We start from the raw sequence: 14,409 nt of genomic DNA on the forward strand, positions 1-14,409 counted from the left end.
TTCCTCTCATTGTGTCTAGGCTGTCTTGTCTAGACACAACATGAAGCATGCAGGAAGGTCGTCTGTCTGATGATTTGCGGTACATATTGCCAAGGTGGCAGGGAGCAAAATAAGGAGTGATCAAAAAACTTCCATTTTAAGGCTGCATAGTTCAGATCAGATCAGTATGCCACACACACACACACACACACACACACACACACACACACACATATCCATCCACACATATACCCTGCTTGTGTCTGTATATGTGCGGATGGATATATGTGTGTGTGTGTGTGCGAGTGTATACCTGTCCTTTTTCCCCCCTAAGGTAAGTCTTTCCACTCCCAGGATTGGAATGACTCCTTACCCTCTCCCTTAAAACCCACATCCTTTCGTCTTTCCCTCTCCTTCCCTCTTTGCTGATGAAGCAACTGTGGGTTGCGAAAGCTTGAATTTTGTGTGTGTGTTTGTTTGTGTGTCTATCAACATACCAATGCTTTCGTTTGGTAAGTTACATCATCTTTGTTTTTAGATATATTTTTCCCATTTGGAATGTTTCCCTGTATTATATTATATATCAGTGCTTTCCTCTCCCACAACTATCCTGCAGACCTTGTCCACAAACAGATCTCCCAAGCAATACATTCCTCCCCACCCAACAACAATGGTACTACCCCCAGACCACACAGAAGCATCCCCCTTGTCACCCAATATTATCCTGGCCTCGAATACATCAACTAATTACTCCGCCAGGGATATGACTTTCTCAAGTCAAGCCCTGAAATGAGATCATCCCTTGACAATATTCTCCCCACACCACCCAGAGTTGCCTTTTGCCAACCCCCTAACCTCCGTATCATCCTTGTCAAACCCTACAATATTCCCAGACCACCTTCTCTACCCAGTGGTTCCTACCCCTGTAACCGACCCCGATGCAAAACCTGAATCCACTTTCCCTTCTTCCCCTTTTTTCCCCTCTCTCCTCCCTGATGAAGGAACGAAGTTCCGAAAGCTAGGATACGTCAATTTTCTGTTCTGTTTTGTGTATGTATCGGCTGTACTGAGCTGAGGTAAGTACTGGCCAGGCCCTCTATCTCTTTGTTAGTATTTGTTTCATATATATAAACACACACACACACACACACACACACACACACACACACACACACACACACACACACACACACACACACACACACACAGACAGGGTGATGCGTATTAACATTTAAAAACCTCCAAAGCACTGTAGATGACCCTGAGACAAGTAATTTAATACAAGACACATGGGATCACAAATGTTGGATACGATACAAATGTTGGGAAATGTGTCAAAAGTGAATGATAAATGTCACCAGATGATGTACCTTGTCATGCTTGCAGTGGTAGAGCCTCTCGGTCTGTCACACTTGATCATCCCAACCCAAGTCAAGTATTCATATCATTGTGGCTACGGACACACATGTGCGACTTTAGTGATGGCGTTCAGGATTTGAGTCTTGCATCTGGCAGGCAGTATTTTTTCATTGTGTTTAACAATTATGTATTTATATTGAAGTTTATTATTTTATTTACCGATCTTGCAGTTTCCTTGATTTCTTGCAAAGTACAGTACAAATCAAAACCTACCGTATTGCATAAAAAGTAGATGAGTATAAACTTCAGAATAGCATCATTGCCATTAAATGACCTATGTTTTCTTTACTAACTAATGTCTGTAAACAAAAAGAGGACAGAAGCAAAAAACACAAAATCAGAACTGCTTTTGCTTGATTACAGCAGGGACAGTAATTTTGTAACATCTACATTTACAACAGATCATATTTACAAAATGTTTTCGAAATTTGCTCTGTTTGCTCAAATGAAAGTATTGCACTGCTCAATCATTCCTTTACACTCAACCCCGACTGCTGCACATGCTGTGGGGTATGTCATCTGGTTATGTCATATGTTCAGTGTTCCTCGCCAATTTTTGGGGTATTTTGAAATGTACAAAAAGGCAAATGCAGAAAATTATCACATTTGGCTGCACATTACCTGCGTCACAGAAAAATAATGTATACGAATCTTCTCAGATTTTCCACTGAATAACTTTGTGCAAGCCTCACAATATTTCAGCAACACAACTGTTCGTCATCTTCAGGTAGTGGTGGGTCCTGTCATCACTGCTGCAAGATGTGACTGGTGATATTTGCACAGCAGAACTGAAATTTGTCAGGCTAGAAGCAGGAGTACGAAGGCACTCCCAGTTGGATGGAAATGCCATTCATAGTAGCCTTCTGCTTATGTGTTGTGGGCAATGACTGCACTTCTGGACACTCGTGTGGTTAAACGCTGAATTAACTCTCTGCAAGGTGCTGCATCAGGTCATACATCGGAGGATCTGGTTTCTACTGTTTTAATTTCATGGCAGTCAGTGCTGGATTCTGGGCAGTGCTTAGTCAAAATTCCATATTCCTGTTGGTAAGATTGCCCACCATATGGATACATGCCTCATTCTTAAAAACACAATCCTAGAGTGATGATCCTGAGAATAAAATTTCAGTCCTCTTGGGAAACATGTGGTGCCCTGTATTCAGGCAGTGCTCTGCTACCACTAATTTACTGGGTGGCATTTTTGTCAGCACTGTTGAACACAGTGTTCTTGCACAATGTGAGGTGTCTGCCCTATATAAGATTTCCCATAATGGCATCAGATCTTATATATGATCTGTGTTTTCTAAGGTCAAGATTGTCTTTAACTGAACACAAACAATTCCTTAGTTTTGCTGGTAGACAAAAAACACACTTGATTCTGTTTCTCTTAGTGATTCTTTCTATTTTTGAAAACATGCCACTGAAATATGGTAGGAAAGCCATTTGCAGTGCTTGTCTAAGTAACTTCATTTACATCCCTACACTGAACTTGCTTTGCTCAGAACACATTGCAAATCTGTTTACAAGAATAAACATTCTGCTGGAACACTGTTCTTAGGTGTTACAGTTCACCAGGCAGACTGTCGGTATCTGAGATCACGTGTGCTCTATGTGCCAGGGAGTGTAAGACACCACCACATTGTGCAGGGTGACGGCAACTTTTGGACCGCAAATATAACTCTGCGTGTATCAGTTTGCAGTAGAGACTAAGCCCCAGTGTTCTGTCAGCTTTTCTTCTAACCGTGACATCCAGGAATGGTAAGCTGCTATCTTTTTGTACTTCCACAGTGAACTGAATATTTAGATGGACCGAGTGCAAATGCTGCAGGAACGTAGGTAGTGTCTGTATTATGTGGGCCACACCACAAATGTCTCTTCAGCATTCTGCCAGAAGGAGGAATGTTGGATATTTACTAAGGGAAATAGAGGATCTCCCATGGGAACACTGTCCACTTGATTAAAGTAGTTGGTGTTACATAAGAAATAGGATGAGGTATGCACATTTTTAAACAGCACCACAATTTCTTTCTCAAACTTGCTGCTAATAACCTCTAATGAGGGCTGCAGGGCACTTTTGTAAGTAATGATATAACATTTAAGCTAACTAAAAGATCTGAAAGTTCTAGTTTAAGCATTTTCAGGTATTCTATGAAATCCTCTGAATTCTAAATATGATGGTCATAGTCATCCACATGATAAATTTCAAAGCTGTCATGTGGAAATTGCCAGTTCCATCTTGCAGCAGTGATGGTGGAAATCACCATCACCTGAAGATGCCAAAACGTTGTGTCACTGAAATATTGAGGGAGGGACTTGCATAATGTTATCTGGTGGGGAACCCAAAGTGGTTTTGCAACAGATCTATCAGGCAAGCCTGAAAAGTCACATATACTCCAAGCAGTAAGTACCTATTGTAAAATGGTCACATTAGTGAGCTTCGCAATTAATTAACAGTTTATCAATAAATTTGGCTTCATTTTGCAAGAAATTGTGCTGTGTTCCACTACTCCCTCTTCAACAAAACTAATGTCAGTTTCTGCTCCACCTCTTCAGCCCGAGATCCTATGTATACTCTTGAGCATTTGTGTAAGATACCTGTTTATTTATAAAAATAAAAGTAACTTCTATCATGACTTTCCCATTTTTGTCCAGTGGGTTTGTTATCCTGCTGTTGCCTACTGCAGACTACAAGATTACTGTTGAAGATTTCTGCAAAGTTTTTCTTCCTTTTTAGTGTACCAACATTTCACTGTGTGGTGTTGGCCTGGTACTGTTTAACGGGTGTTTTAACTGTTGTTTCAGAGATGCAATACGAAGCAAATGCAGTGAGGATGACTTGCTTGCCATGATTGGGGCAGCAGTGAGAAGAAAGAAGAAACAACATGCAGGTAAGATACATTACAGCAAATGTAACTCTATAGATAGAAAGAAAATTTCTGCTTAACAAGTCATAGCAAACATAAGAGCAAAACAGAACGAAAAACAACAGTGATAGAACCTGAGTTTTTTGTGTAAAATTGGATTTAATTTTTTATTTAGTATTCATTCTGATTAATGCCCATTGGTCAACAGTACATTTCAGCCCTAGAATTTGGTTCTGCAAGGTCCACCAGATAACCATATATGGCTGTTGTAACTCCTTTATTGGACTTCAGAAGTTTTCCAGCAACAAATCTTTTTTTTTTCTTTCTTTCTTTTTTTTTTTCTTTTTTTAAAAATAGCTAAAATGCAGAAAACATCATAAAGGAAACACTCACAGAAAAGCGTCAGTGTCCTTGAAACAATGGAAACTCCAGTAGGAATATCAACAATGTTGGAAAAGACAGATTACTACTTACTGATGAAGGCTGTGGCTGAAAGCTTTGTGTAAGTTTCTTTTAATTCTGCCCATCTGCAGCCTAAGGTATCTTCTTTATGGTAAGTAACAGTCTGTCTTTTCCTTCATTATTCATTAGTGTTCTTTGTTTTTATTGCTGTTTAGCAAGCATCGTGTGGTACATAAGGGATGTGAATAGCGTCAGATGTTGAATCATCACTCTGGAGGATATGAAGGTGCTGCATATTGGTGTGAGACAGCATTATCTGATGAGAGTTTGAAAGAAACCTCATTGTGGATGTCCATTTGGTCGCCTGGTTAAACCTTGCAACATCTGTATTTTTGGAGTATTTGGATCTGACAGTGGCCTGATGTTGGAAAGTAAGGGCATACTCATCATCAATCTTCCAGTTGACTACATCAGACCGCTACAAGGGAGCATCACTGTGTAGTGTACTGAGTACATTGTAATCTGTTCATGTCTGTGACTGCCATCTGAGAACAAGTACAGTAAACTCTCGTGCAGCTACACTTTTGGCTAGCTAGATTGACGCTTGACAAGTTTCAATTTGCATGCACCTGGAGCCAAGCATTTGCTAGTGTTTTTTGGCAATCTACTGCTAATCAGTGCACTGGTGCGTGTCAAAAGTCCAAGTATCATCAATTCGTGCGTGTGTTGGTTGAAGCTCTAGTGTGTTTCTTATTCGTATGCCACTGCCATCTATTGGAACTCCTTGGAAGTACAGTACATACAGTATTGTTCTATGCAGCGCAACGTAGCCCTGTCGAAACCGACAATTAGAGTGCGCCGCCTAACACTTTCCACTTGTTGTCGGTACACCAAAGCTGAGTGTTTAACAGTGAACGTACAACACCCTGTTGTGTTGCCACGTGGGCTTGGGTAGAACAGAGGAAATGGCATAGATGTATCGAATGCTTTCATTTGATGGCTGCCACAGCCTGGTTTCAAAAATCAAAAGTTTGTCTAGTGCATCTCGAGTGTTGTCAAGTTTTGCATCTGTGTGTTTCTGATTTGAGGTTTTGTGCTCCCACTATGTGCCTTAAAGTGTCCAGAGATAAAAGGGGCCAAAAACCATAAAGGACTCAGTCGAGTGTCTGTAAAAAGAACACTGAACGTGACTACGGGCACAAAACATAAAACGAATGTGATCTTGTTGGAAAAAGAGCTTCACACTTTGCAGAGAATTGATGCTGGTGAGCCACCCACAAAAGTTGCTGCAGAGTAGGAGTACAATTACTGATCGGAAGACAAATCGATCAGGAATTGAAAAATTTTGTTCCATCCAAGCATTGGGCAGCGCAGTGAAATCTTGAAAAACAATGAGAAAAGGTGCACATCCTCAGTTAGAAGAGGCATTATTTTTGTGGCACGAATAAATAAGAGCCAAAGATGTGTCAGTTTCACGTCCTCTACTTTGTCAAAATGAGCTGATGAGCTGATTGAAGGAAAGAAGCAAGAATTCCTCGGAAGTAATGGCCGGCAGGATTGTTTCAAGAAGCGGCATGGCATTCATGAAATTGCCATCAGTGCCAAATCATTATCTGGGGATGAAGCTGCTACGCTGATTTTAAGAAGAAACTGCACACAATCATTGACAAAGGAGGTTATACTGGCAATCAACTTTACAAATGTGATGAGACTGAGTTGAATTACAAAATGCTGCCAACGAAAACCCTTGCCTCTAAAGAAGAAGAAATGGCTTCCGGGTACAAAAAAATCAAAGAAAGATTTACTGTCCTCACTTGCAGTAATGCCACTGGCAATCATAAACTGTGTCTTACTTTAATTGGCAAATCCAAAACACCAAGAGCATTTAGACACCAACCAACCAGCTTTGCCACTGAGGTACACGAATCAGTCTTAAGGCATGTATGAACAGTGCCATCTTCAGAGAGTGGTTCCAGGCAGAGTTTGTTCCAGCTGTAGTAAATTACATGGAAGGAAAAGGACTTCCTTGAAAAGTGCTACTTCTTGTGGATAATGCTCCTTATCACCCAGGTGATCTGCAAGATGGGGATATCAAAGTTGTATTTCTCCCACAAAATGTCACATCTCTATGTCAACCGATGGACCAAGGTATTCTTGAGGCGATAGAAAAACATTACAGACGCAAGATGCTGGAATACTTAATAGGTGTGATTGATGCTGCAGATGATTTTGTGGAAGCTCTTAAAAAAATCGATGTTTTAAGTGTCATTCATTGATTGCTGAAGCTTGGAATCTAATTCCTCCAGTTCCTCTTGTTAGGTCTTGGAAAAAACTCTTAGATCGTAAGGCAACCTAAGTGGTGGGAAGGAGGAGGCAACACCGAAACTCAAGCTGACATAATTTTGGTGAATTTACTGGAGAAGCTGGTTGTAAAGACACACACTTCGAAGACATTGAAGAGTGGATGGAAAATGGCATTTTTTCATGTGACTGAGGATGAAATCGTCCAAATTGTGACCGATCATAAAGCGTTAGAAGACTATGTTTCTGATGATGAATCAGAGAAAAATATTCCTCACACATTCTGTTACGAAGTGATCCAAACTGCCCTGGAGTACATCAGCCAACAGGAGGAGACTATTTATCCTGAAATAGTTTGATTTCAATGTTGGAGATGTATTGTTGCAGCAATAGTTTCTCAAGCAAAAAAACAAAAAAAAAAGACATTCGTGACTTCGTTACCAAAAAATAAACTCTAATGAAGCATCCTAGAACTTCTATGTCCATAACTTAAAAGGTTTCTTTTTTTTAATTTTCTTGAAAGTTCCTCTAGACAGACTTTTCGTTCCTTTGAGTAATCTCTAGATTTGTTTCACAATTTTGTTCAGTAGTTTATTTTTTATTCAAAAGAGCAGGTAATAAAATTAAAACTCCTGTTTTTTCCTGCTGCCAAATAAGGGAGATTTTTTTCTGTAAGAATGCAAAATAAACGAGCTTTGTTATACAGCATTTAAAAACTTTGAGTTTTCAATCATAGTTTGGTGCCTTTTTAACATGTCAACACAATTTTTTCAGTAAAAAAGTACAGGGTTATTTGCAACCGTATCAGAAACGTTTTACATACCCTACGCACGTTTTACGATCGTATTTCGCAATATTGACACAATTTGTAGTGTTCACATGTGAAAACAGGGGGACTTTGATTTATCTGAAATTTTCGTTATCGGAACCGGCCACCGTCCTGATCATTTCAGATAAACAGGAGTTCACTGTAATAGACTCCTTGCAACATGCTGTGTCATACAGCTAGGAGCAGCCAGACTATGGCATTGCCATCCTGCACATAGGCTGCCATTAACACTCAAGCAAATGACTGCATGCGAAGTGGTGCCATGATCGAGAAGTATGGACTGCTAATGAATGGTGTCACATTATGTTCACTAATGAGTCCCAGTCCTGCACTGCTCCAAATGACTATCGTGGAGAAGTTTGACAGTGACCCGGGGAGATTGGGAGAGGTCCCATTCTTCCACATTTTTGGGGGGGGGGGGTCACAAAGGAGTCCCATGGTGTGGGGAGCCATTGGGTATGACTTCAAGTCACGGCTTGTAATGGCCGAGGGAACTCTGATGGTACAGCAGTGTGTAATAGTATTGTGGTGCTATTTTTCAACAGGCCAGTGCTTGTCCACATGTAGTATGTGTCTCTTTAAATTGTCTGTGTGATGTTGATATACTCCTGTGGCCAGCAAAATCCCCATATCTGTCCCCGATAGAACATTATGGGACCAACATGGACGTCAACTCCGTCCCACTGCCTGTATCCATGATTGCAATGTCCAGTTACAACAGTTGTGGATCACCTTTCTCAGGAGGGTATGCAGCAGCTTTACGACATCCTCCCGCACTGTCCAGGCCAGACAGGGTGCATTGCTGTATTGATAAGTGGGCTCAAACTGATAAGTTCTGTGTAAATTTGACTCTGTTTTGTTATCACTGAAATAACATCACATATCCTCTAAATTCGCTATGTTTCAATTTGTTTTCTCCCCACCTTCTGAGTGTCTCACTTTTTTTCAAGCAGTGTAATTTAAGACAGACATAAGAATATGAAAATGGGATGGCATATCACATTGCTATTCAACTATGCCCCTAAGAAAATGGTAAGGTAATGGAGAAGAGCAGGTGCACTATTACACTGACTAGAACGTAAACTTAAAGATAGAATTATATTGTGTAACCTATACCGATGACATAATACTAATTGACAAAAACATTACTGATGTGCTAAAGCAATTTGAAATATTAAGGGAGCAAGCTAGGAAAATTGGACTACTAATTTCACCTGGAGAAAAAATTCTTGGCTGATACCAAAATGGCACTAGTTGAACTTATATAGGCAACAACATAGTATTTGGTGTTAAAGAGTTTAAATAATTAGGTGAAAAAGACCACTGAACATCATAATGAAAAGAAGGCCATAGAATACAGACTTCAGAAAATACAAACTGTCTCTCAGTTAACTAAAAGTATTTTTCCTGGAACTTTAAAATCTAACATTGTACAACAGTGATCAAATTAGAATTTCTTTATGCATGAGAGAGACTCTTTGTCCAACACAAGACATGAAAACAGCAAACTGAATTAGAAGAATGTAAAATTGTAGTAAAAATCTTAGGCCCAAGAATAAAAGATGGAACACATCACACAGAACCCAGCGTGAAATCTCCATCAAATTCCTAAAAACTCTTGTTACAATGTGTCTCCAAAGAATCCAACTTGTGGGACATACAGAAAGAATGTGTCCAAACAGGAAGCTCATTGGATTCCCACATACTTGAAAAATAAGATCCAACTGATGAAAACAAACAGGAAGAGACCTTAAGAAATTGGAATCACTACATTTACAGTATTCTGATGTAGTGATGAGTCACACAGAGTGCAGTTTCACAGTAGCTTGATCCATGCTTGTACTTGTGTATGTAGTATATGCAAGTGTGTACAGCGTCTATTCTGGTGTACTCACAATATGCTAATTTAGTGGCCGAGCAGTAAACCGGATCCCTACTCAGTTCCAGTGTGCTGTGCTAATTATTCTTCTTCACTTGACATTTATGCTTGGAGCTGCAAGAGAGGTCATTTTGCAGATAGTGCCACAAAAACAACAAATTCTCAGATATCAGTTTAACTTACACGCTTCAACATCATAGACAACATTTCACATTAATATGTTGCAGAACACTAGATTAGTGTTAAAATTGCCAGAGTAAACATTGTTCTCCATGTGACAGATTGTCACCCGACGTCCAAAATCGATAAATTTTATATCTCTGCACAGAGAAGCAGCTGGTTGGTCATTGTCATGTGTGGTGCTAATCAATGGGTCGAGCTCGTTGCTGGCACAGCGCCACCACAGAGTAAGTGGCCCCTCATCCCAGCAGGTGGCGATGTTTTAACACCCGTATAGCTCCCCAGACTTACCACGTCTGTGGATAACTCCGTCTCTGCACAGAACTTCCCACATTTCCCACACAGTGGGCCATAGTGTCTTTTACACACAATAAATCTTCAAACTTATTTCATTGGCTAAGTTAAATTTCGAGTGTGACATGCTATTTAGTAAAAAATAGCAAACGGTAGACATGGATGTTATTGTGACTCTTTCCTAAGGCAACATTTGTGTATTACACTTGTAGAAGTGCACTGCAAAATAAAACAGTAGACCGTAAGTTCAAACAATGGAAACTCCAGGTTGGAATATCAGCAGTGTAGGAAAAGATAGAGTGCTAATTACCATAAAGATGGCACGTTAAAATGCAGACAGGCACAGTTAAGACACTTACACATAAGCTTTTGGCCACAACCTTCATCAGAAAAAGAAATAGAAATACACACCATTCATTCACACAAGCAAGCACACCTCACACACACATGACCGCCAACTCCGACAGCTCAGAGCAGAATGCTAGTCTGTAAGTTTGCTACACAATAAAATAATTATTCTGAGCTACAAGAAAAATGGATTCAAAGAACTAAACTGCTTGAAGAAAAAAAAGGGAAGCTCCCTGAAGCAACGTAGTTTCACGAGTGTGCATACCAGTGGTAAATTATGAGAGTCGTAACTCTCTGAAATGGATACAAAGGCCACCAGATTGCATTAGCTTTGTTTGTGTCTTGGATTGTTACCATGAATGGTAGGAGCTATAAGAGATGTGAAGAGTGTAAGATGTTGAGTGATCCCTGTGAAGGACACAGATGCCCTGTACTTCTGTGAGTCAGCATTATCAGCATGTAACAAAATTTGAAGGGGCCTAATTGTGTGTCTCCATTTGCCAGGCTGATTGAATTATGCAATATGCAGATTTGTGAGACATTCAGATGTGGTAGTGGCCCCATGTTGGACTGCTTGGGAACGTAAGGGCAGCGTGCTTGTCAGCAAGCTTCCAGTTGACCGTGTCTGACGAGCCCATGGGAGAATCGCTGTAATGTACACTGAGCACATTGTAACCCTTTCACACCTGCACCTGTCATGTGATCAGCAGTGAGTCACATTCTGCAAGACCCGCGATTGCAGTTGTCAGTCAGTATGACAACGACATAGGGAGAGGGCGTGTGGGGCAGCATCGGATATGACTTCAGGTCACTCTGACAGCACAGCAGTATGTCATGAACATCCTACATCCTCATTTGCTACCTCCATGTCCAACGGAGTTACAAGAGACAGAGCAGTGAAAACATATCCAGTTGTTGACTCACAAAATGGTTTTGAGCTGTGACGCATATAGTCTTAAGTGAATCATTCATACAAAAAGAAAAGAAGAAGAAGCTAAAGTCAGAATGTGAAAAAATTGGAGAATGGAATAGATATTTGAAGACTTCACACTTGAAACTCCCAGTTTTCCTATTGTGAAAGTGCCTTTGTGACCATATGCATTTCACTGACGATAAACTTTTTTTTTCCCCCTGGGTCTTGGCTCCATATTTTTTCATCCAGTTGAGTCAGAATACTTGCATAGTATTTGTGAGGTATTGTTTCAGTCTTGCAAGCTAATCTAAAATACAAATCCCTTTTGCATCCTAGAAAACAATGACCACTCTTTCTCTCTGATGAAGTCACCTTGGCTATTTTTGTGCAACTGCTGTTTCATTTCGGTCATCTCTCATCCACGGGAACAGATTGGTGCATAGAATCAGTTGTGTGTCAGATTGTCCCAAATTGTTTTTCACATTAGGTTGTAGTGAGGCTTCAACAGATATGCCACTCACTTTCTGGTACAGCCACGGCATCAACTGTTTTGCACATCTTTTTAATTACTGATCTTGCAATATCACACTGTGTTCTTTCTCAGCATTTTCATATTTGATTGTAATTCTAGGAAATTGTTCATGAGTCATCTTACAGACATATGCCACATATGAATTCAGCCACCCATTCCTTAACTGTTGACTATGAAGGAACTCCCCTCATGAACCATGGACCTTGTAGTGTCGGTAGCTGGACCGACACCGTGATGTGGATTGCTGAAAAGGAATGCTAAACTAACGCTGTGGCCGATAGTGCACGAACGGCAATAAGCAGACGGGCGTGAAGTCTGGAACATGAGAACTTATGAATGAATAAGAAGAAAAGTATGTAGATGCTTTTTACTTAACTTTTAATAATTCCTTGGAATACATCTCTCTTGAATACTCGTAAGCTATAGGCACTGATACAAATGGCTCCTTGCTAGTTCGTAGCCATTAACTTCTGATGGCTATTCTGTCTCTCGGCTAATGAGAGAGAAAGGCTTCGTACAACTGGGCGGTAGCTTGGTTCTCGTACAACTGGGCGGTAGCTAGGTTCTCGTACAACTGGGGCGAGTCCACTCTCGTATCACGAGACCTGCCTTGGTGGTGGCGCTAGGTATGCGATCACAGTGGCGACACGCGGGTCCGACATGTACTACATGGACCGCGGCCGATTTAAACTACCACCTAGCAAGTGTGGTGTCTGGCGGTGACACCACAGACCTTACCGTTGGTGGGGAGGCTTGCGTGCCTCAGCGATACAGATGGCCGTACCGTAGGTGCAACCACAATGGAGGGGTATCCGTTGAGAGGCCAGACAAACATGTGGTTCCTGAAGAGGGGCAGCAGCCTTTTCAGTAGTTGCAGGGGCAACAGTCTGGATGATTGACTGATCTGGCTTTGTAACATTAACCAAAATGGCCTTGCTGCGCTGGTACTGCGAACGGCTGAAAGCAAGGGGAAACTACAGCCATAATTTTTCCCGAGGACATGCAGCTCTACAACTAGACTAGAAGAAGAGATCGGTTGGTAGGACATGTTTTGAGGCATCAAGGCATCACAAATTTAGCATTGGAAGGCAGCATGGAGGGTGAAAATCGTAGAGGGAGACCAAGAGATGAATACACTAAGCAGATTTAGAAGGATGTAGGTTGCAGGAGGTACTGGGAGATGAAGAAGCTTGCACAGGATAGAGTAGCATGGAGAGCTGCATCAAACCAGTCTCAGGACTGAAGACCACAACAACAACAACATGAATGAACTGACTCCTAATAAGTAAGATGATGCCTGTAGAAAAGTACAGCAAAACAGTAATCTCAAAAAAGGACAGGGTAGACAGCACATTCTGTAGGACATATTAAAAATGATTGGTAAAAGAGACTTGGCGTGTTAAATGCAGCTTTTGATTACATGATAATTGAATTGGATAGATAAACAATCTACTCGCTAAGTGGCGGCAGAACACACACATAAAAGAAGATTATAATTAGGCAAGCTTTCAGAGCCAGTAGCTCATTCTTCAGGCAGAAGGGTTGAAGTGGAAGGAAGAGGGGTGAAGGATAGGTCTAGGAAAAAGGTTAGATTTTGAGAAAGTTACCCAGAACTGCAGATCAGGGGAGACTTTCCAGATGGGATGTGATTCCACATCTACATACATACTCCACTAGCCACCATATGGTGCATGGCTGAAGGTACCCTGTCTCACTACAATAGTCTGAATAAAATTGCTTGATAGTTGACATCAATCACTTGCTGCAACAATGTTGCCATATTGGCTACCAGCTACCGTTTGGTTACAGGTGACAACAAACAAGCGGCTCACTTCACAAATTATGTTAAATGTTTAACACAGAGCAATTTTTCTAGTGGCTGGTGCAAGGTATGTCAGAAATGTTGGATACTCTGTTGACTATTGATTTAAAGTGACCAGTGACTGAACTGGGGCAGACAACGCGTTTTGTATCCCTGACTGTAAACTTGTGTCCTAACCCAGCTGAGAAAATTGTGGTCAACAGTCTGCAGCAGTACTAATATCATTATCGCTTTGTTCATGGCGATTAAAGCTAACCCTTAAGGGTAAACTCAAGACAACAAAAACTCAATTTCAGGGCTGAAAGCAAATTGAAATTTCTCCGTGTCATTTGTTACCTGTAACTATCCTTAAACTAGCTGCACATGCTGCCATGTTTGAAACCAGTGAACAGTCCGTGTGGACCCTTAGTCATGGATTGTAGATGACTGAGACAGATTCCAAATGAAGAAATAATGACAAGATGAAAAATAAGACCAAATAGAACAGTCAAAACAATGATGAAAAATGATGCAGCGAAGTATTAAAAATAAAAAAATACATTTAAACCAATTAATTGAATGAAAATAATAATCACACTCATTTGGTTAGATTTAGAATTAAAAATTTTGCTACATTGATGAGATTCAAACCTACGACATGCTACACA

At 40.7% G+C, this 14,409-nt stretch overlaps 1 protein-coding gene across 1 annotated transcript in view; it reads left to right on the forward strand.

The window, feature by feature from the left end:
• Positions 1–14,409, forward strand: part of LOC124580705 (molybdenum cofactor biosynthesis protein 1-like) — a 71,353-nt gene that overhangs the window by 44,373 nt on the left and 12,571 nt on the right. The window contains exon 8 of the mRNA XM_047131281.1: positions 4,201–4,286. Within this exon, the coding sequence (XP_046987237.1) occupies positions 4,201–4,286 (86 nt within the window). The remainder of the gene's footprint in view (positions 1–4,200; positions 4,287–14,409) is intronic.

The sequence above is a fragment of the Schistocerca americana genome, unplaced genomic scaffold, assembly GCF_021461395.2.
Source record: "Schistocerca americana isolate TAMUIC-IGC-003095 unplaced genomic scaffold, iqSchAmer2.1 HiC_scaffold_35, whole genome shotgun sequence".
NCBI classification, from domain to species: domain Eukaryota; kingdom Metazoa; phylum Arthropoda; class Insecta; order Orthoptera; family Acrididae; genus Schistocerca; species Schistocerca americana.